Source organism: Eubalaena glacialis, chromosome X (genome assembly GCF_028564815.1).
Source record: "Eubalaena glacialis isolate mEubGla1 chromosome X, mEubGla1.1.hap2.+ XY, whole genome shotgun sequence".
NCBI classification, from domain to species: domain Eukaryota; kingdom Metazoa; phylum Chordata; class Mammalia; order Artiodactyla; family Balaenidae; genus Eubalaena; species Eubalaena glacialis.
Window position 1 is genome coordinate 97,962,873 of NC_083736.1, and position 24,616 is coordinate 97,987,488.

The following is a 24,616-nucleotide window of genomic DNA, read 5'->3' on the forward strand; positions in this document are numbered from 1 at the left end:
TAAATGTACGGCTTTATTTGTAGACTTTCAATTCCACTCCATTGATCTATATGCCTGTCCTTAGGTCAGTACTACACTCTTTTGATTACTGTAGCTTGTAGTAAGTTTAGAAATTGGGAACTGTGAGTCCTCCAACTTTGTTTTTCATTTTCAAGATTGTTTTGGCTATTTGGAGCCTCTTCCAATTCCAAGTGAATTTTAATCAGCATTTCCATTTATGCATAGGGGGCCATTGGGACTTTAATAGAGATTGCAATGAATCTGTAGATCACTTTGGATAGTATTGACCTCTTAACAATGTTAAGTCTACCCGTCCATGAACAGAGGAAGTATTTCCATTTATTTAGGTCTTCTTTAGTTTCTTTCAGCAATGTTCTGTAGTTTTCAGTGTACAATTTAGAGTGTTCTTAAAGGTTAATGCATACACTCCATAAAACTATACAGTATTTTTGTCACCTTCTTTTGGGCATCAAATTGTAACCAAATAACTTTTCTAAAATAAATGATCTATGGTCTTACGTTGTTATTATGACATTTTCAACAACAAACACAAATACTTGAGTGTTCTTGTTAACTCTGTGGCATCGTTACTTCTTTGTATTTTATCATTGTAGTGCAACATGAAGAAACAACATATATTGCAATTGCTTTGAAATCATCAATTCACCTGTATGCATGGGCACCAAAGTCCTTTGATGAAAGCACTGCCATTAAAGTGAGTGGTCTCCTTTTCCTTTGGTTTTTCTTTTGAGAAATTGTAAACAGGACAGTATTTGGAATAGAGTAGCAGAAATATATACCATTCTTCTACAATTAATGTAATTTAAATATACCATGTCAATAATTATCATTTAACCCTTTTTTAGATAATTCACAGGCACCACACCAAGGGAGAGTGTGAGGGAAATCCCTGACCCCTCCCCTTAAAGGACCTCCCCACCAGCTCCTCACTCCCAATTCCTGTAGTCAACATGAAGAACTTCTCTTCTAAAGCCACAAACACAAGCTTTGGGTGCCACCCCAATGACTTGAAGCTGAGAAAGTCCCTGTTCTCTCTTAGTGGGGGGTGGAGAGCAGAGGGAAGGTAAGGAAAGGTGTGACAATGGTAAAGGGGGAAACCTCTACCATTGTAGAGGAATGGTAGAGGAATGAACCTGGAAGAGGAATGAAGGAAGAGAAAGCCTTTGCTCTAATTACCAGGGCTACAGTAGATGGGGGTGGGGAGGAAAGGATGGCTCTATATTCCTTCCAAGCTGGATCTCTAAACACATTTTTCTCTAGAACTATTACAAGGAATGGTGGTTAGGCTTATTTGGATTATGAGTACTATTTCCACCCTTATTATGGTTTAATTGAACTTCTATGGATCAGCCTCTTAAGGTAACCATTTAGTGTCCCAAACAATTAAGTTGCTGATGATTTTTAATCACATCTCATAAACTGGGGGCTATTTTTATCTTCATTATCTTTTTATAATGCTCCAGAATTCAACATAAATAAGATTATTTTGTATTTATTCTATAGTAATAAGGACTGATTAATGAACTGGCAATATTACATAGAGTCCAGTAGCTCCTAATCTGGGATATACACAAGAATCATCTGGAGCATTTGTTAAAAGTTTAGATCTCAGACCCAACTCCAGGCCAAATTAGTAGGTCTGAAGTGGAGCCTGGGAATCTATATTTTTATCAAACATCCCAGGAGATTTTGAACTGGTTGGTCCCTGGACAAGTTTTTACAAAGCACTGATAGGGGCACATCATGATAGACCCCAACAACATATTCATGAAATACTATTGTATCTTAGGTCAGGATCTGATTACATGGTATATTTTATAGACCAAAACATCACATGTATACAATAAAGATGGGTTAATACTTATGACTGCTCCTCAATGTCTATTTGCACAATAAATATGTTCTTTTATAAATAGCACAGACTACTATATAGATAGTCTGGGTCTGTCCTGACACAAATCACATCCCTGATCTGATCTCCCTAAATTGGGCTTTGGGTCAGCTGTCAGTATTTGGATATGGGTTTGTTCTTGGGGGTCTGCTGATTGGTCAGAGCTGCCTGGTATGGAGCTGGAAAGCAAAGAAGGTAAGTACCAACAGTCTGTGTAGCCTGATACACAGTTCCTGGTCCAAGTCCTCACTCCAGTTCTTGAATCCCACCTCATGACTACAGTGTGGTGAAACCTGTGCTGCCCAGTCCTCTACTGTGACCTGAACTTGGCAATGAATCCTGTTTGGCTTTTTGTTTCCTTGTACTAGGAACCATAAGAGCCTAGAGTACATCCAGTCTATGGTAGGTTAACATGTCTGGCCTTTCTCATTCCCTACCAAGTGTGCATTGATCAATCAGCAGACTCCGAAGGAGACTACATGTCCTATGAAGCCTATATACGAATACTGGCAAAAATACAGGCAGCTGATCCAGCAAACCGGTTTAAGAGACCAGATGAGCTCCTTCATTTGCTGAAGCTCAAGGCAAGGAATTTAAAGACAGCAAACAGAGTACAGGGCCATACAAGGCTCTTATGATTTTTGGAGATTTGGCCTTCGAAGGAAAACTCAATATTTAGAACCTGAATATAATCGTTCTTATTGTAATAACAGACCTAAGAAAAGTTATAATACATAGGTCTCTAAATATATTATGTAATTTTAAAAATCATTCTGGGTTTTATAAACCTGTTAAACAAAAGGGCAGGGGAATTTTCGCCTTAGACAGAGTGTCATTTTTGGCCTTTTGGCCATATTTGGTTTTATATCTACAGGTGTTTCCAACACTTGGTCATAAGCCAGTGACAGTTGACCTGGCTATTGGTTCTGAAAAAAGACTAAAGATTTTCTTCAGTTCAGCAGATGGATATCACATCATTGATGCAGAATCTGAGGTTATATCTGATGTGACCCTGCCAAATAACGTAAGATCCCTAGAAATTACTGTATAACACAATTTGAGTATTTCCAACTGTCAAAACTCTTAAAGGTTTAAAAATATATGAGTATCAATATCTATATTAGAACTGAGACGTAAAAGGTAAGTATAAAGTGCCAGAAAGTAGTAACGGATAAACAAAAATCACTGATGGTTTCTTAGTCCAGACAGCTAAGTCTGTTCCGCAGATAGATTTTGTCTGCAACAGTGATTTTTGTTTGTTTTTAAGTGAATATCATTTACACTTAAAATCTGGATTTCTATTGAAAAACCAACGATCTGACAATATCAGGCCAACATTACTATCTGACCATAATCAACTGGAACAAATTTGTGCCTGCCCACTTTTAGATGGAACATACGCTATACATTCTCTATCCATCCACCATTATGTATTTATAATAACTGGCCCTCGTAGCCATATGAGTTTGCAACCCTTGCTTTAGTCTTCTGCACCTCATAATGCATTAACAGATTTTTTTAAATTACACCAGTATTGCAGCATTATTATGTGTATGCCCTTTCTTTATCCAGATTGTAGTACTTTAACTGTGATATATAGCAAATTATCATCAAGTATTCTCTCACAGTATAAGTTATACTTAGAATTTCTGATCAAAGGATTCAGCATTTTAAAAGCTAATGCACATCAACTCTTAACTCTTAAGTAATTATAAATATGAAAATATGGCACAGCATCTAAAATATGGATAGTTGTAAAAATACTATACACATCATTTGTCTGAAGAGCTTGAACATAATACCCCTCACACACACGTACCATACATAATATAATTCTCCTATATCTCAAATTTGATGGTAGAAATGATATTTGTCCTATTGAAAAATTATAGTAAAAAGGAAGGGCTGAACCAACAAATCTCTGCTTCACCCTTTTAGAATTCCCCATTTTGTCAATCACTAAAGTTTTAGCAGTTTAGCATTATACAAAATTCCAGGAGAAAACTTTTATGTACTGCTAAGCCACTGTACTAATGTGATATTTTGCACAGCTTTCAGAATTATCTATATATCTCTGACAGATTACATGGAGCAATTGTCAGATCATTAGTGGAGACTTTTTTTAAAGTTTTGGTCATATTTAACAATCTAATTAGCTGATCATTCTGTTGTCACCTATGATTATATAGAAATCACTGTTTATAAGGCAGAAAATACTGAACCAAGCCCAGCCAAAGCCATTTAAATGAGTTCAGGTTAATTTTAGTGTAAATATTATAGTACTTTTCACTTGGAGTGTCTTCCATCACTTCCTGCATCTTATTTTTTATGTCATGTCAGATAGCCTTTATTTTGAAGGTAGTGCATTATTGAACACCACAGTATTGGTCCAAGTTTATACTTATTTGAAAAGTCATTTAGGAAGGTTGAATTCTGTGTTCCACTTGACTACTAAGCAAGAAGAATTATTTTCTTTTGAAACGATCAGTTAATTATTATGGAAACAAGAATGAGAGAAGATGAGGTTTTTAAAAAAATCATTTTCTGGCCTAATTAGGATACCTTAAGTGTATTAAAAAATAGAATTTTTAGCTAAATGCCTTAGTGTCTTGACCCATTAAAAGAGAAAGGACTCTAATATAAGGGAGGAGAGAGTGTCTTCTGAAACAGAATGTACTAAAAATAATACTTTTCCAAAAGTGCTAGATTACAAAAGCTGTAAAGCTACAGAATATCTGGTTACTTCAGGAATCATCTGAGAAACAAGAGAATTACCTTTGAGGCTTTCTGGATTTACAACAGCCCAGATCTATTCTAAACAAATTTTTTGAGGCAATCTTTTTTCTTGAATTTCTTTTTCTCTCTTCCTTCATCTCTTTTCTGATTCAACTGCTCATGAGAGTGCCCAGGGAACGCATTAAAATTGCTTTTCGCCTCTGGATCCCCATTTTAGTTTTAAGAATTGTTGTTGCTGAGACTGAGACATGGCCTCAAGCACTTGGCCTGAGTACGCTGGGTTTGGCAAGTATAGTTTCTGACATTTTTTCCTTTAACTTGCTAAATTCGAAAAATGATAGAGGAATTAATTGTTCGGTTTTTAGGGAAATATGATTAATGTGACAATATCTGTAGTTTAGGCAAGTTTTGTCACATTGTTTTATGCATTATGAAATTTAGAAATTCTTAGATATTTCTTAGTATTTCATCTTCTGTCACCTAATACATCTCTGAAGATATTTTAAGATTATATAAATTTGATAAGAAATTCTATATTTTTGTGAAGGGAGGATACATTTCAAGCAGTGAAGGATATTATAAAGCTGCCCCTTGTAAATATTTAAGCTCAAGCTATTTTAAAGTTAATTTTCTATTTCTGATTTGAATGAATTGGTTGATAAGCAGTGATTTTGTATTTGTTACTTGGTTCACACATTCCTTACTAAAGTATTCATTAGTGTGCTGAAATGAATCTGAAATCAAACAAGTAATGTTTCTTCTATCATTATACATAATAGTTTGTGAAATTTCAACGAATTTCTCTGTGTTGGAAGTATATCTCTGTTTTTTACAAAGTTTTCTCCTAAATATAAAGGAGAATATTAAACAGTGACAGATTTATGACATAGGGAAGGCTCTTTTCAAGTGTTGGATAGCATGCTGTTTAGTACTGAAATAGAAATTTCTCTCCTCCCTGCATTTTGAACCCCTTTTTGGTCTTTATTGCTCAACCAAGCTGCTTCAATGAAAGTAGTAGTGATAAAATGTTGGACGTGTAAATCCTTATGAAACATAATTCCAGCCCCTGGAAATCATTATACCACAGAATATCATCATTTTACCTGATTCCGTGGGAATTGGCATGATGCTCACCTTCAATGCTGAAGCCCTTTCCATGGAAGCAAATGAACAACTCTTCAAGAAGATCCTTGAAGTGTGGAAAGACATACCATCTTCAGTAGGTATGTCTAAAATTTTTCTCCTTTCAGATGATCCCAGAAAAGCTTCTATTTCCTGAAGTATCACTTTTTCTCAAGGCATATAGTGTTAATTTGAGATATGGCATACTTATTCCCTTGTAAGGTAATGTGTATGTTTGTCTTATGCTTAATGAATTCACAAGGCTACCACAAAGAGACTGATTTTGGCTGTCTTAGTTGTTCATTTTCAATAATCATGTAATTAAAATAGGAAAGTAATTCTTTTCCACAATAATCTGTAATTTTATTTTAAATCCCTTTGCTTGCAGCTTTTACACAGATGTTGAAACTGTTTCATTCCATCACATTGATTTTTGGGGTTTACCTTTATCTTAGGAGACTGCCAAATAGTCATAAGAGAAGAGCAAAATACTTCCATTTTATACAGTTAATAGTGTTCTGTTCAGCAAGTAATATTTCTGTGAAGAATCAAAAACAAACTGAATATGTGACATATTGGTTGTCACTAAGATTTCATCAAACTTCATTTACAAAAGAGATAAATATGACTGACTGGAATGCCTATTAGGTACTACCCAGATGGCAACATAAAGAAAACTGCCTTTTCATCTTCATTAGACCAGGACATTTTTTTTTTCTTCCTGACCATCGCAGGACTGCTGATCTGGGCAATCTGAATAACTTGAAACTCGTATTTCTCTGAGTCTTGGTGGCTACAGAGGTGATTCTAGATAGGGAACAGAATAATGCATATGAACAGTAAAAATATTAGAGAGAGAGTAGAATGATTTGCTTGAAGATAAATGTTCCTGGAAGGAAGATAAGGTTAATGAAGCAAATAAAGGAGAAGGGAGAAGGAGATGGAGAGGGAGAAGGACAAGGAAAGGGTGAGGGAGGGAAGGGGGGTGGAGAGAGGGAGAGAGAGAGAGAGAGAGAAGGAAGGAAGGGGAGGAAGGGAGGGAGGGAAGGAGGACAAGAGAGACAGAGAGAAAATAGTTTATCAATAAAGAAGCCAGAAGCTTCTGAAATCCCTATAAAATGGCTAAATGTGATCCACATGTGGCTTTAAAGACCAGTTTGAAAGAACTTCTTTTTAATGGACATTTTTTCCATTATGGGATGATGGCACTTTGCATTGCATCTGCAGAATCCTTTCTTTTTGCATACATAGTGTTAAGGATTATCCTGAAAACCTCCTCCAATTTCTTCAAAAGGTAAGAACTCACAGAGGGTTTAAAACCATTTTGTGACAAGACGTAAACGCTTACAATATAATTGACAGATCTGGGGCAAAAAAACCCTGAAATAATGAATCTTGTTCTAACCTTTACAGTGGTTGTGATCAATATATTAATCAGAAATTGGAATAAGGAAATTCAGTTCAAATGGGAAACAGAGCCCCTATATTTATGCCATATTTATGCCACATGTAGACAATGATAGGACTCAAAGAGGTCTTAAAAAGTCATCTGGTACAGTTCTTGTCCTTAGGCAGGACAACTTCTGACCTAAAGCAAAGAGCTATTTTAAGTCACTAAAATTGAAAAGCATTCCTCTATGTGTAAGATAAATTATAGCACTATAAAAACATGATATTTTGGTCTGTGTATTAAGGGTATTTTGAGAGTATATAAAGATTGCATTATAACACTAATATTAAGGAAATCAATTACTCTCTTTTTCTGTCTAAAAACAACTGCTTTGTTATTTAAAACTAACCTAGATCCAGATTTTCCCAATCTACATTCCTTTAGATATAATGAATGTTTTTACTAATAAGATCTTTGCTTTGGATTTTCAAACAAATATATAGAGACTTAACAATCACAGCAAGTATCATTAAGCATTCCAAACTAAATCATTGGATTTCATCCCATACACAAGCTAGCTCAGTAGCTAGGTTAAGTGGCTGATTAATGTGTTTTAGAATTAAGGTAGAAATTATGTAATGCCATGTGAACTGTGTACTTGGGCTCAGCAAGTACATTGTGCATTAAGTTTAGAAAATTTTGCTGTATGCAGTTGTTGGAAAAAATACTGCTCCCCATGTCAGAAAATACCTTACAGTGTCAGCTGACTATATGGCTATTTACATAATTAGGTTTTCTGCTTTAAAGCAATTGTCATAGTCTTTATTGTCACTGAGTAATATAAAACAGGGTCCAATAGTTTAAATCTTAATAAAAATTTCCTGAGCAAGAGAAAGGCTTAGCAGTATCAAATTAGCTTTAGTTCTATGTATAACATGGTAGTTAATTGAATTACATTAGAGTTGCTAAAGTCATTATTTGAGCGAGTCATTTTTTAGCAGTTTTAATTTTGAAAAGTTAGTCAGGTTTCCATGTATGTCACTTAAGCACAAGTACAAACCCTTACAGGATGTTGTACCTCAACTAGATTATAAAATAAAGAATCACTGTAGCTAGATTTGACTTTCTACAAACAGGGTAAGATTAACCCTTAGCTTTTTCTGTGGTATTGGAGAATATGAATACAAAAATTAACTGAGATCTAGTTATTCACAATGTTGAATAGTTGGTCACAATGGTGATAGTACATAGCTGGTTTGAACACCACTGTTGAGCAGCATAATGGCCAAACAACAGTCTTATAAGCAGGAAAAAAAGAATGTATTTACCTGAACTGTAATAATGTCCCTCTTAATAATCAAATGTTGACTGTGTTTATAATTTTCTATCACTGACAGAAAGATATTATGTTTTTCTGATTTTTAAATTTTTATTGTAGCTTATGAGTGTTCACAGCGAGCCACAGGATGGGGCCAAAAAGCCATTGAAGTCCGCTCTTTGCAGTCAAGGGTTCTGGAAAGTGAACTGAAGCGCAGGTCAATTAAGAAGCTGAGATTTCTGTGTACCCGAGGTGACAAGGTATAGTTTACATCCCCCAGTTAAAGCAAAAATAAAGCAAGTGATGAAAATTAACTAAGGAAATTTATATCCTTTTCTTTCTGGCTATAAATATATTTATGCTATATTTACCAAATTGGCATACTCTTAATAATATAATAAATTAATAAAAATAATTTTGCAATTTGCATTAGAAACATTGATTTGGTAAATCATGAAATTTGATTTCAAAAGAAATCATTTTCAAAAATGTAAAAATTCTAATTGTGTCCAAAGCAAAGCTTAGCCTTTATTTTATTTCTTACAAATTCCATTGTCTTTGATGCATAGTTCTTTTCATGTTCCTATTAATATGATATTTTGAAAAAGAATGCTTGAGTAAATCTTCCTTTTATAGTTTTCAACGTAATCCAATAACAGAAGAAGGAAAAAGTTACTTATGTTTGCTGAACACCTAATTATATGGTAGAGTTTGTGCTAAATACTTTAGAAGCTATCATAGTTAATCTTCACAAGTGGACATTATTATGTCCATTTCACAGGAAAGAAAAATAAAATCAAGATTTGGCAATTATTTGTGTAATGTGATCAATTTTAACCAATTCAGATAGTTTAGATGGAAAAATGAATTGCATGACATAATTACAGTCCCAACATGTTATGAGAAATAATAGCGTGAAGAAATAATTCTAATAAGACCAGGAAACATTCACATTTGGAAGAAATTGCAAAGGATTTGAATTAATATCAGAACAAACAGGGTAAAGCACTGGGCATCAAGAAAAGGTACTTTTTTGTAATATAAAGGGATATAATGGCAAGAACCAGTGATTGAGATCGGATAGATCTAGGATGCAGTCCCAGCTTTGCCACCTAACTACGTGTAAAAACCTGAAAGTTTGACTAGTCCTTCTGAACCTTAGCTTTTTCATCTCAGAAATGGGAATATTAATAACTACTTTGGGAACAATTCTGAAAATTATCAATAATATGTACATAGTAAGCATCTCACAGATTGCCTGGCACATAAAAGTGTTAAATCAAGGGTAGCTAGTGTTATTATCATCATCATCATCATTACATCACACACCCTCCTAAGTATATCCATTGTGGATGTTGAAAACCTTAGTCCTAGCAAGGATACCTCTGTTTGCTATTTATATTATTGTACTGTCCTAATTTTCTTTATGGCACAGACCATATTTACACAACATGTTCCTCTCTAAGCCGATTGGTTTAGCTCATAATCTCAGTCTATTGATGTCAGTCTGTTCCACTGAAATAGAAGCTTGCACCAAGTAGAAAATTTCAGTGGCCACTTAAACACCAGCAACAATGTGAACATCTAAATAAGGTAATATTTTCCATATATTAAAAGAAAAAGGAAAGCCAACTTGAATAAAAATAGATTTTAAACAAATAGCAAAGGAGAATTGTTAACCAAACCAATCAAGAAGTTTAGCAGATGAATGCCACCTACAAAAATCTAATTTTATTTAAACTATATGAAGTACAATTATAGAGTATGGTAAAAGGTTATTTTTTAATTGTAATTTAGACTCCATACTAATTTAAATTCGTATTCTTTAATCTGAGGAAATCCCTTTCTGAAAAACAGTATGGCTTAATATTTTATTGGTTGGTGCAGATAAATTGAAGTTATAGTTGTACCTATGAAATATCAGTTTGCAATGTATTAAATATTTACTGATGGTGTCTCTTTCTCTCTTTTTAAAGCTGTTCTTTACCTCTATCCTGCGCAATCGCCACAGCCGGGTTTACTTCATGACCCTTGGAAAACTTGAAGAGCTCCAAAGCAATTATGGTGTTTAAAAGGTTCCAATGATTTATTATAACAATTACAAACATCATAAATATGCAATTTGCATTTTAAATTTCTGAGATTAAATGAGCATTCAGTTTTACTGGTAGGGAAAAATTAAATCAGATACTTTTAATGTAGCACAGAATAGTTTTAATGAGAAATGCAGCTTTATATATAAAATTAACTATAGCAAGCTCTATGTACTCCAATGGTGTACAATATCTTTTGCACAAACCTTGTAACTTTTGTTACTGTGAATTCAAACATTACTCTTTGGACAGTTTGGACAGTATCTATATTCAGATTTTACAACATGGAGTTAAGAAACCTGTAATAAGTTAGATTCCAAACAGCTTTCAAAAGAGTTGGCCCTGAATGAGGGGTTTTTTTTTTGGAAAAAAATAAAAATAGCAATAAACCATATGCAAATTTGCCAAGTCCTATGAAGAACCAAAGGTTAGATTATGAAATGAAAATAATAAGGACTAAGCATAAACCAGACTAAGGCTGAGCAACCTGCATGCCTGGAGAAAACTACAGTGATAAAGGGGAAAAGGCCACCCATTTCCTCATTGCTCCATGACAGTTAAGCCCACAGATAGAGAACAGTTGTGTTCTTTTCACCCCATGTTAAGCTGGTTTTCTCCTGATAAGAAGAAAGGAAGAAAGCCTCGGATGCTTGATTTTCCTCAGAAACTCCAAAGATGTGCAATAGCTGTTTTTAAAAACCACCGAATAATAAATACACTTGCAAGCCTGAATATAGGACTGAACTCCTATACACATGTACTGTAGAATAAGTTGTATTTTTTAATACTTTAAAGTAGGCGTCAAATTCTATCCCCCAAGGCAGATTGGTTGATTTATCAAAACTCTTATCTGGCCAACAGTGTGACCATCAGACAGCATTAAATATTTTCCTGATTCCAGATTAAACTATATAAAAATTTCACTCCAGTTATTAAACAAAAATTACAAAATGTAACAACAAAAAGTTTTGGCTGCTAATACTTGTGTTTTTCATGTTTCTATTTCTGTAATATCAGAAATTAATCTAAAAGTGATAAGTCCACTTGTAGGGACTTAATGTAATAGGTTAAAAAACGATTTTGAAAGAAAATACAACTTTCATCAAATACCTAGGTCTACAAATTTATAGTCTTGAAAAAATCATTCTAGTCCATCACCCCAATAAGTTATAGACGCCATAGATAGGTGGCGTTTGGTCACCTATGGTAATTGCTACCTGGTGAAAAGCATCATTTCTGCATATCCATCCTCAATACCATGGTTAGTTCTAGAGCAGTAGAGAAGCAACAGAACTACCACAAAGTATACCTCATTATAATTCCTCTAGTTCTGCTTCTAAAATCTGAAGACAGTGCTAGTGGGATAATAATTTTCAAACTACCTGGTTAACCAAAATACAAAAGCAGACTATGTGTGATTTCATGATAGCACGTTATTTCTTGGCACCTTGGCGCCAGGAATGATGATTTGGATTTTCCTAACAACTTATATCAAGAATGTAGTAGCTCAATAATGAGAATTTAGGAGAACCTGAATCCATGAATTAAAGGTAAATGTGATTCACATTTCTGTTACTGTGACACAATAATGTGATCTTAAAACTGGCTTATCCTTGAGTGTTTACAACTCGAATGACTTTTTAAATGCAGTAGTTTAAAGAGAAAAAAAAGTTTTATTTCAAATTATTTCCTTAGAAGTAGTCTTCATTATTATAAATTTGTACACCAAAAAGGCCATGGGGAACTTTGTGCAAGTACCTCATCGCTGAGCAAATGGAGCTTGCTATGTTTGAATTTCAGAAAATTTTCTCATTTAAGTAGCGTGTAGAATCAAGTCTTTTAAGAATTCATTTTTTCTTCATAATATTTACTCAGTTAAGGTTCAAAAATAAGTTTTATCTTAAAATCATATTTTTAACACAGTAAGACAGTAAACTATTTTAGGAAGTCAACTCCCATTGTGCTCTGTGGCTGTTATTCTAATAAACATACACAATAGTGAACTGCATCTACAGAGGTGTCCCAAAGTAAACAAGCAAGAGACACTGCAAATGTGTAATTGAGTGTTAAATGATAAGGTGCTAATGAGGAAAGGAAGCTTGGCACATATTAAGAAAGGAGATTGAGATGTTGGATAGCCAATTTAGGAAGGACTGAAAATATTTAAAGTGGTTTGTAGGTAATGAATATTTCCAATTTAGATGTTAATCCATCTGGAATTTTTACATCCTTTGCCAGCCGAAACAAGAAAGTGAAGGGACAATTAAATTTCACAGTCAATGCACAGTGACAGAAAAAATTATAACTACACCTCACCTTGTAGCAGCAGTACCTGGAAGCCCTGGCCCACCACAGAAGCATTGAGGGGGATTTCTGAAAAGCCAGATTCCTGAGTCCTGTGAGTTGAAGCATGAAAGTTCTGGCAAGTTGTGAGTAGCATTGGGACAGAGTACAGTGTTATTTTAGTGTACTTTAGTTCTTTCACCAAAGCCCTTGTCCAAAATAGAAGGAATTATTGAAAATGTTCAAAAGCTAGAAAATGATGTATGCAAAGAGCTGACAAGAAAAGTTCAGTGTGATTAGGTCTCTTGAAGTAAGGTGAGAGCCTCAGAGGAAACAGTAAGAAAGGATAATCATTAAGATAGTAAAATAGGCAAAGCAGAAATCACACATGTGTACATAGAAGCACACACACGCAAACCATTAGAATGCATAAATTTTAATATTTTCAGTGCTACCAGTTTCTAGATAAATTAATCACTAAGTGTTTTCTGCCAGGACATTTAATTGAGACACTATCGATAAAACTAGGAATAGTGCCACATGAATTCAATGGGATCTTTTAAGTACTCTTCAGTTCTTTTCAAAACTGTGCCTATTTAAATCGATTTATATTCAATCTGTGCTCTAACTTTAAAATTTATTGAAGTAATCTTTGAGACTGCTAATTGTTTCATCAGAAAGTCTGCAATGAATCATTGTTCAACCTCTAAAAATAAAAATTTTTTTAATGTATTGATTGATGTCATTATTTGAAATACACTCGTCTAATACCTCAGAGTTAAGACTCATTCAAGGAATATTCATTTCTTTAAAGTATATAATAATGCACTGATTGGGAGGTGTTACGGGTTCTGCCTATTGTTCCATTAGGAATTCTAGCCAAGGAGGGGTATATTAACCTGACTAAAATCTTTCTGTGTACAGTGGTGGAATTAGAAAGTAAAATCTTTCTGGGTACAGTGGTGGGATTAGTTTTCCTCTAAATGTGTGGAACTTTAAACAGACACACAGACTCACAGGGTATGGGTAAAACCCGAGCAAGTTTTAATGTTGACTTCCTTCCCATCCCATCCCAGTGTCCGTCCTGAAGTCCAGTGGAGAAAAAAGAGGAGAAACGTTATTCAAAGAGTGGAGTAAAGATTTAAAGTTTATTAACATTCAAGAAAAGGTTTAGTGCAGAGTGATGGTGGAAAATGGAAGATAAACATGGAAGATTGTCAAGGAAGCCAAGTTCTTCAGTTAGGGTCAGGAGAGGAATAGCACTTCTCTCAGCAGGTCACAAAAGCGTTAGAGGACTGGTCCCATGAAGATCCTATTGTCTCAGAACATTCTGGAGAGATGTTCATCAGACTTTCCTGTTAGAGCCAATTGGTGTGGTCCTAATTTGTCAAGTATGGCCAGACATTCAGGAGTTGGGTTAGCTGGACACGACATGCTTGCTCAGGCTTTTAGAGGCTAAATTCAAAATACTTCATTATGATCAAATTGACTCATTCGGCTTGATACATAGGACCCACTGACTTCAACTACTTTAAGGGACAGTGTTATGAGCCAAGGAATGAAAATATCATCACAGATTGGAATTAGAATGGTCAGGGTGATGCCCCAAGGCTGAAAGATGGCATTATCCTGGGGATCCTTTACCAAAGGATGGGGTAGTGTAGGTCATGAGTAGAAATCGCTATTGGTAACTTTATCTTTCTCAAAGGGAGCAGTGGGTTTACAGACTCCAACACTGCAAGTCTATTAACAATCTTTTTCCAGTGTAATAACACTTTTTTCTTTATAGGTCCTTTAACCCTCACCTAAGGATAGTCAGGTTGAGTGTGCCTGCTCTTTAATAGACAGCTAATGTAATAAAGGCCAACATGTTTCAAAAAACATTGTCAATATTACATTTTATATTGTTTACAACCATGTCAACTGATTAAAGAAGAATAGATCCTAAGGGAATAAAACTGATTCTATATGGATTTATATTTTCAGCAGCTAGTGCACAGCCTACTTTGTAGAGAAATACAAAATCAGGTTCGGGATTAACTTTTTCTTATAATGTTGCCATCCCATACATCAAAGTGCCTCATTTGGTGCTTATACAGCAAAGACCCAATAAAAACATGAGTTTAAAGGGGAAACTGAGTCTTTTTTGATTTGATTGTCCTTAGTGCTATTTAATTTACAACAGCCTGAAATGGAAACTCACAAATCCAATTGTTTCATCAAAGTACCATCTGGGTTCCAGTGACCAAAGGGTAATGACCTATTTTGGGTAACTTCAAATTACTTTACCCTACAAACCTGAAATGTAACAAAGGGTAGGTCAAAATAAAATTAAAATAGTGTCTTTTAAAGTTTTGTTTACCTTTAAAAGCAACACATAAGGGACCACTATGCCCCTTTAGTAATTACCCAAGGATCATGAGAAATGACAAAGGTTATTTAATAATATAAAAACAGCACAAAAACAAGCTATATAACTGTCTGTTTTGTACAAACATTTGGTTTGAATCTGATTCTTTTTCACAAGAATGACTCAACGTTGCAGCATCCTGAGACATATTTAAGGGTCATCAAAGTTTGTCAATATACTATTGATCCCAAAATTTTAAATTATGTTCCCATAAACCGATATATCAAATTCCAGGCATCCCTTGAAGGTACTTTTTTAGCTGATGAAAGAGTGTGTCTGACTTGCAGGTAGCCATTAAAATGCATGCCAAATGGAACAATCTTTCCAAAATTCTAAAAGCAAACTTTTAACACCATGAAGTTGAGTCTCACAAGTCCAGATAGTGAGAAATGAATATAATGAAGTTCAAAGTAAATTGGACTACACAAAAATGAAAATCTTCTCTCTAAAAGGAAAATTAATATTATATGACAGGCTGGGAAAATAGGCACTTCATTTGACAATGTAGAAAGTATTTATGAATTTTATTCCACAAACCTGTATGTGCAAAAACCAATCCAAAACAAACAAAAAATGGTTATTTGAACTCCAACTCTTATCCCACCAGTCTGAGAGGAAATTTAAACTTAATCATTATTTGTTCTTTCCTTATTTATCTACTAGGGTTGTACGAAGGTCTGAGGGATCAGAAAAAATAGGGGTACCCCACCAATCTATAGTCTACACTGGTCAAGATTGTTACACTCATTGCTCACTTAGTCTATTGTGGTGCCTCTGCAACTTCTGTGTCTTGTGTAGCTATGGAAATCTTTGTCAAAGCAGGGAGCCCAGATACCTAGGGTCATATCCATGGTGGTCACAGTACCTCCCTGGGTGCTGGGTGGGCATAGGTCCCTGCTGCTTTAAGTAACCACAGTTCCTCATATCTTTTCCTATTCCTGGTGAATCTCTCTCTCTCTCTCTCTCTCTCTCTCTCTCTCTCCTCTTAAGCTCTTATACTTCTGTCCTCACCTCATCCCATATAAAATGTAAGTACCTCTTTCCTTTCCCTTTATGAAAATTGTGTCAAAGAGCTTAAGCAAAAAACAAACAAAAATCCAGCATGAGATTTTGAGACAACTTTTGCCTTGAGTTCCACTGTATAACCTCTGTACCTGCCAAAGGAAAAGGACCCATCCATAAACTTGGGGAGAGTAAATTCAGTTAGAACAAATTAAACCAGTTACTTATCCTGTCACCTACATATGAAAAAATAATTCAACTTAATGTAATCAAAGAAACGAAAATTTCGAAGAGTGAAACATTATCATTGTAACGATAAGGAAGTCCAGAAATGTCTAATCACTTCTCATTACTCTCTCTACAGTCCCCTCCCTAGTACCCTGACACTTTCCTTTGTGCCCTGTTGCAGCTTCCAAACAATTGTCCCTTCTAAGTCATTGTCTCTCTTTCCTTGATAGTCTCCACTGTTGAATCTCTTGCTATCAATCAGACCATACTATCCATTACTCATCCTTGTTGCAGTCATGTATAGACCTCCACATCATTCCTCTTCATTCCTTAAAAATTTTAACGCTGGCTTGCTGTCATTTCCTCCAACACTATTTCTAGTTCTTTTTTTTTTTCAATTTATTTATTTATTTATTTTTGGCTGTGTTGGGTCTTCGTTTCTGTGCGAGGGCTTTCTCTAGTTGCGGCAAGCAGGGGCCACTCTTCATCGCGGTGCGTGGGCCTCTCACTATCGCGGCCTCTCTTGTTGAGGAGCACAGGCTCCAGACACGCAGGCTCTGTAGTTGTGGCTCACGGGCCTAGTAGCTCCGCGGCATGTGGGATCTTCCCAGACCAGGGCTCGAACCCGTGTCCCCTGCATTGGCAGGCAGATTCTCAACCACTGCACCACCAGGGAAGCCCTCTAATTCTTGGTAAAGTTAATATCTACTTAGATGATTCTGTCGATATCCTTCGGCCTGTAATCCGTGACTTACTATCCAATTAAACTTGACCACATTATCTCAGCCACCCACTCCCAGAGTAATACACTCTAGACTGTATCATTACCATTAATTATACTTTTACAAGCTTAGATTCAATTGTTCCAGTCTCAGACCACCACTTTCATTTTCCAACTGACTCCCTCTATCACTGGACTCCAAAAATTCTTTGACTTCATATGGACCCACAATTCAATGATCCTAACATCTTTTTACTGCCCTTCACCCTCACTCAGAGAAGTTCTCAATCCCTTATTGGCTCAGCTAACATTTCGTGGTATATCAACATAATCAGTCCTATGCATGGGCCCTTAACTTCATTGCCTTTCTTTAGCTTAGCAAAATTATAAATTTCCTTGAATCAAATTCTTTGTCTCCTTCACACCCACATCAGTGCAGCTGATTGTGGCTATAGAAAACACACAACTGGGCTTCCCTGGTGGTGCAGTTGTTGAGAATCTGCCTGCTAATGCAGGGGACACGGGTTCGAGCCCTGGTCTGGGAAGATCCCACATGCCGCGGAGCAACTGGGCCCGTGAGCCACAACTACTGAGCCTGCGTGTCTGGAGCCTGTGCTCCACACAAGAGAGACCGCGATAGTGAGAGGCCCGCACACCGCAATGAAGAGTGGCCCCCGCTTGCCGCAACTAGAGAAAGCCCTCACACAGAAACTAAGACCCAACACAGCCAAAAATAAATAAATAAATTTTAAAAAATAAAATAAAATAAACTGCAGGTTTTTTAAAAAAAGAAAACACACAACTGTGCTAACTGGTCTCATTTTGAATTCATTCCTGAAAGCCACCAGTGGGCTGGCAATGCAACTCAGTAATTTATACAACATTTCCCTATTCCACTCACTCTTCCCACTCACATATGGGAAGATGAAAAATTCATATTTTCTCTTCTGTCCTTAATCTTCTAAAATCTGCCTCCACTGATTCTCCTTCTCACCTAATGACCTGCATTCTTACTTCACTGAGAAAATAAAAGCAATCAGTAGCTCCCACCATCTTATCCACCCATGTATCAAGTTGATTCTCTGCAATTCCTCTTCTACAAATCATTTTTATATTAATTCCAGTCAGATTTTCATTCCCACCATTCCACAGAAAGAGCTGATGAGCTCTTTGCAAGGTCATCAATGACCTCTACATTGTTAAATACAGTGCCAGTTTTTCCCAGTCCTCTTTCATTTAACATATCAGCAATGTTTGGCAAAATTGATCAGTCCCTCCTCCTTGAAATAATTTCTTCTCTGGCCACTGGGATACCACTCTCTCCTGGTTTGTCTCCTACATCACTAGTGCAGTTGATTGTGGCTCTACAGTCATGAACAATTCTGCTAACTGGTCTCATCTTTTCCTGTCTCCTCTTCTGATTTCTTTTCATCTCTGTGATCTCTAAATGTTGTAGCACCTCAGGGTTCAGTTCTAGTATATTATATCTCTTCTATCTACAATTTCTCCTTAGGTGATAACATCTATTCTAGTGCATTTTAATGTCATCTATACACAGACAACACCCAAATAATTACCTCCAGTCTGAACCACTCTTCAGAGCTCCAAACTCATGTAATCTACAGCTTATATGATATATTCATTTTTGGCAGAATTCTCCAACAAAACCACTTGTGCCTGAAGATTTCTTTTTGGGGGGTAGCTGTGAAACTATGAATTAAATTTTTTAATGGTTATAGGTCTATTAAGATTGTGTAATTCATCTTGGTTGAGTTTTAGTAGTGTATTGTTTTTGAGGAGTGGTCCAATTCTTTTAAGTTGCTGGATCCTTAGTGATATTCCCTGCCTCAGTCTTGGTAGTGGTGATTTATGTCTTCTATCTCTTTATTTTTGTATGTCCTGCCAGAGGCTTATCAATTTTATTGATTTTTTGAAAACCTTGTCTTTGTTTTGTTGAATTTCTATACAGTTTTCCAATTTTCACTTTCATTGATTCTTGCTCTTATTTTTATTATTCTCTTCCTTCTGCTTTTTATAGATGCATTTTGCTCTTCTTTTTCTATTTCCTTGAGGTAGGAACTTAGATGATTGGTTTGAGACATTTCCTTGTTTACAGTGCAAGTATCTAGTGCTATAAGTAATTTAAAACCTAATTCTGTCATTGTATTATTTTTTTTTCCTCTAGTTCTTTCTTCTAGTTCTCTCTTCTTGACTTCCTGTGGGCTACTTGGCCATTTCAGTTTATTTATAATGATTTTTAGTGTATTGCTTTGTATAATTTTGTGGTGGTTACACTGGGTATTAAAATATACTTATTGGTTCTTTACACTAATAATGAAATATCAGAAAGGGAATGTAAACAAACAATCACTTTTAAAATTATATCAAAAACATAAAATACTTAGGAATAAACCTTACCAAGGAGGTGAAAGACTTATATGCTGAGAACTACAAAACATTAATAAAGGAAATTGAAGATGGAAAGATAACCCATGCTCTTGGATTGGAAGAATTAATATTGTTAAAGTGGCCATACTACCCAAAGCAATCTACAGATTTAATGCGATCCCTATCAAATTACCCATTACATTTTTTACAGAGCTAGAACAAATAATCTTAAAATTTATATGGAACTATAAAAGACCCAGAATTGCCAATGCAATCCTGAGGAAAACAAAAAACAAAGCAGGACACGTAACCCTTCCAGACCTCAGACAATACTACAAAGCTACAGTAATCAAAACAACATGGCATTGGCACAAAAACAGACATACGGATCAATGCAACAGAATAGAGAGCCCAGAAATAAACCCACACACTTATGGACAATTAATCTTTGGCAAAAGAGGCAAGAATATACAATGGGGAAAAGACAGTCTCTTCAGCAGGTGGTGCTGGGAAACTCAGACAGCCACATGTAAATCAATGAAATTAGAACACACCCTCACACCATACACAAAAGTAAACTCAAAATGGCTTAAACACTTACATAAGACAAGGCACCGTAAAACTCCTAGAAGAGAACATAGACAAAACATTGTCTGACATAAATTGTACCAATGTTTTCTTAGGTCAGTCTCCCAAGGCAATAGAAATAAAAGCAAAAATAAACAAATGGGACCTAATCAAACTTATAAGCTTTTGCACAGCAAAGGAAACCATAAACAAAATGAAAAGACATTCTACAGACTGGGAGAAAATATTTGCAAATGATGCGACTGACAAGGGCTTAATTTCCAAAATATACAAACAGGTCATACAGTTCAATAACAAAAACAAACAAACAACCCAATCGAAAAATGGGCAGAAGACCTAACTAGACATCTCCCCAAAGAAGACATACATATAGCCAATAGGCACATGAAAACATGCTCATAATCACTAATTATTAGAGAAATGCAAATCAAAACTACAATGAGGTACCACCTCACACTGGTCAGAATAGCCATCATTAAAAAGTCTACAAATAATAAATGCTAAAGAGGGTGTGGAGAAAAGGAAACCCTCTTACACTGTTGGTGGTCATGTAAATTTGTGCAGCCACTTGGAGAACAGTATGGACCCTCCCAAAAAAATAAAGAGAGTTACCATATGATCCAACAATTCCACTACTGGGCATATACCCAGAAAAACCAAACTTCAAAAAGATACATGCACCCCTATGTCCATAGCAGCACTATTTACAATAGCCAAGGCATGGAAAAAACCTAAATGTCCATCTCCAAAGAAATGGATAAAAATGTGGTACATATATACAACGGAATATTACTCAGCCATCAAAAAAAAGAAAGAAAGAATGCCATTTGCAGCAACATGGATGGACCTAGAGATTATCATACTAAGCAAAGTAAATCATAAAGAGAAAGACAAATGCCATATGATATCACTTATATATGGAATCTAAAATATGGCACAAATGAACCTATCCATGAAACAGAAACAGGCTCACAGACATAGAGAACAGACTTGTAGACTTGTGGTTGCCAAGGGGAAGGGTGGTGGGGGAAGGAAGTACTGGGAGTTTGGGATTAGCAGATGCAAACTATTATATATAAGATGGATAAACAACAAGGTCCTACTATATAGCACAAAGAACTATATTCAATATCCTGTGATAAACCATAATGGAAAAGAATATGAAAAATATATGTGTATAACTGAGTCACTTTGCTGTACAGCAGAAATTAACACAACATTGTATATCAACTATACTTCAAAAAAATTTAAATTATATATATACTTATGGGATTCATCACAGCCTAATGATATCAACATTTGACCACTTGAAGTAAAATGTGAAAACCTTACTTCCCTTTAGGTCCCTTTACCTTCTCCATTTTAAAATATCTTTAACTTGAGTATCAGATTGTGCTTTAGTCTTTTCAACTATCATTTTTAGATAATGGCATGTAAATATCATTATAATTTATACAACTCATGAGGGAAGGGATAGTTTCTTGTATTATCATATTTCTGGCTCTTTCCTTTTTTCTTTCTTCTTCCTGAGTCTCCAGATTGCTTCTCGTATCACTTCCTTTCTGTTTGAAAAACACTCCTTCACCAATCTTTCAGTGTAGTTCTTCTAGAGACCAATCCTTTTAGTTTTCTTTAATCCTAGAATGAATTTACGTATTTCTACCTTTATTCCTGAAGACTATTCTCACATGATATAGAATCCAAAGTTGACAGTTCTTTTTCAGCACTTGAAAAATATGTGCCAGTTCCTTTTGACCTTCATGGTGTTAGATGAAAAATCTGCTCTCATTCTAGTTGATGACCCTCTATAGGTAATACATTTTTTCTTTCTGGCTCCTTTCAAGGTTTTTCCTTTTCCTTTTGTTTTCAGAAGATTATTCTGTGCCTTGGAGTGGATGTCTTTGGATTAATTACTTTTGAGTACCATCAAGGTCCCAGATGTAGAGAAGAGAAAGAGAGGGTAGTATGGAAAATAATATAAAGAAATAATGACAGAAAATGTCCAAATATGGTGAAAGACATAAGCCTGACAATTCAAGAATCTGATTAAACTCTTAGAACTGTTTTTACAGCATCCCATGTGTTTTGGTATGTTGTTTTTACATTTTAATTTCTTTAATATATTTTTTATTTCCCTTTTGATTTCTTCTTTGATTCATTGGTTGTTCAGGACAATGTTGTTTAATTCCATATATTTGTAAATTTTCCAGTTTCTTGGTTTTCATTTCTAGTTGCATACCATTGTGGTCAGAAGTGATATTTGGTATGATTTTAGTCTTCTTAAATTTGCTAAGACTTGTTTTGTGGCCTATTATATGATGTATCCTGGAGAAAGTTCCATTCATGCTTGCTAATAATGTGTATTCTGCTGTTGGTAGATGGTAGAATGTCCTGTATGTGTTTGTTAGATTCATTTGTTCTAAAGTGTGGTTCAAGTCCAGTGATTCCTTGCTTATTTTCTGTCTGGAAGATCTATCCATTTCTAGAAGTGGGGTATTAAAGTTCCATACTATTATTTTATATTGTCTATTTCTCCCTTCAGATCTGTTAGTATTTGCTTAATATATTTAGGTGCTCTGATGTTGAGTGTGTATATATTTACAATTGTTATCTCTTCTTGTTTAGTTGACCTCTTTATCATTATATAGCGACCTTCTTTGTCTCATTATTGTTCTTGGCTTAAAGTCTATTCTACCTGATATAAGGACAACTACCCCTTTTCTTTTTTGGTTTTCACTTGCATGGAATATCTTTTCCTATTCCTTTACTTTGAGCTTAAGTGTGTCCTTAAAGCTGAAGCAATTCTCTTGTAAGCAGCGTACACTTGGATCTTTTTTTTCAACCATCCAGCCATTCTGTGCCTTTTTATTGGAGAATTCAATCTATTTATATTTAGAATAATTATTGATATATAAGGAAGTACTAATATCATCTTATTAATTGATTTCTGGCTGTTTTGTAGTTCCCTTGTTCCTTGCTATCTTTCTTACTGCCTTCCTTTTTGAATTGGTGATTTTCCACTGTGGTATGCTCTGATTCCCTTCTCTTTATTTTTGTGAGTTTACTATAGAGTTTAGCTTGTGGTTACCATGAGACTTACATAAAATATCTTATAGTTAAATACTCTATGTTATGCTGGTAAAAAGTTAACTTCAATCACATACAAAAACTGTACCCTTTTACTTCCCTCTTTATGTTTTTAATGTCACAATTTACCACTTTTTATGCTATGTATTCATTAACAAATTATAGCGGCTATAGTTATTTTTAATACTCTTGTCCTGTAACCTTTATACTATAGTTAAGTAGTTAACACATCATCATATTACAGAATTACAGTGGTCTTAATCTAACTGTGTATTTACCTTTACCACTGAATTTTATATTTTCACATGTTTTTGTCACTAAATAGTGGCCTTTCATTTCTTTTTGAAGAACTCCTTGCAGCATTTCTTGTAAGGCATGTCTAGTGGGGATAAATTCCCCAAGCTTTTGTTTGTCTGGGAAAGTCTTTATTCTCTTTCATTGAAGGATAACTTTGCCAGATAGAGCGTTCTTGGTTAGCAATTTTTTTTTCCTTTCATCACTTTGAATATATCATCCTACTCTCTCTTGGCCTGTAAGTGTTCTGCTGAGAAATCCACTGATAGTCTAATGAGAGTTCTTTTGTAGATTACAAACTTCTTTTCACTTGCTGCCTTTAAAATTCTTTCTTTGTCTGTCATTTTGGCAGTTCTATTATAATGTGTCTTGGAGAAGATTGTTTTGGATTGAAATAATGGTGTGACCTATTAGTTTCATGAATTTGGGTGTCTAAATCTCTCCCCAGTTTTGGGAAGTTCTCAGCCACTATTTATTTAATAAGCTTTCTGACCCCTTCTCTCTCTCTTTGCCTTCTGGAATTCCAATGATTTGTATATTGGTTTCTTTTATGGTCTCTGATAGATCACATAGGATTTTTTCACTCTTTTTGTTGTTCTCTGACTGGGTTATTTCAAAGTCCCTATCCTCTATCTTGCTGATTCCACTGATTCTTTCTTATGTTTGACCTATTCTGCTGTTTATGTTCTTTACTGCAGTTTTTTCATTTTATTCATTGAATTCTTCAGCTCTGACTGTATGTTTGGTTATTTTTTATGATTTCTCTTTGTTAAATTTCTCATTTTGATTGTGTATTGTTTTCTTGATTTCATTGAATTGTCTGTGGGGTTTTTTGTAGCTCACTGAGTTTCCTTAAAACAGCTATTTTGAATTCTTTATTGTATAAATCATAGATCTCCATATCTTTGTGTTTGGTTATTGGAAGATTATTGTGATCTTTTAGTGCTGTCATGCTTCCTTGATTTTTCACGTTCCTTGGAGTTTTGTGTTGTTGTTTTCACATTTGAAATAACAGTTACCACCTCCAATCTTTACTAACTGCAT

At 35.1% G+C, this 24,616-nt stretch overlaps 1 protein-coding gene across 6 annotated transcripts in view; it reads left to right on the plus strand.

Annotated features, from left to right (window-relative positions):
• Positions 1-13,527, plus strand: part of NRK (Nik related kinase) — a 142,280-nt gene extending 128,753 nt beyond the window's left edge. For 4 of the 6 annotated variants that reach the window (XM_061177968.1, XM_061177971.1, XM_061177970.1 and 1 more), the window contains 5 exons: positions 615-715; positions 2,787-2,936; positions 5,712-5,871; positions 8,599-8,738; positions 10,455-13,527. In XM_061177968.1, the coding sequence (XP_061033951.1) occupies positions 615-715; positions 2,787-2,936; positions 5,712-5,871; positions 8,599-8,738; positions 10,455-10,550 (647 nt within the window). In that variant the 3' untranslated portion in view covers positions 10,551-13,527. Of the gene's footprint in view, positions 1-614; positions 720-2,353; positions 2,497-2,786; positions 2,937-5,711; positions 5,872-8,598; positions 8,739-10,454 lie in introns of all 6 variants that reach the window. The other 2 variants (XM_061177973.1, XM_061177969.1) reach the window with 2 other exon arrangements.
• The last annotated feature ends 11,089 nt before the right edge of the window (positions 13,528-24,616 follow it).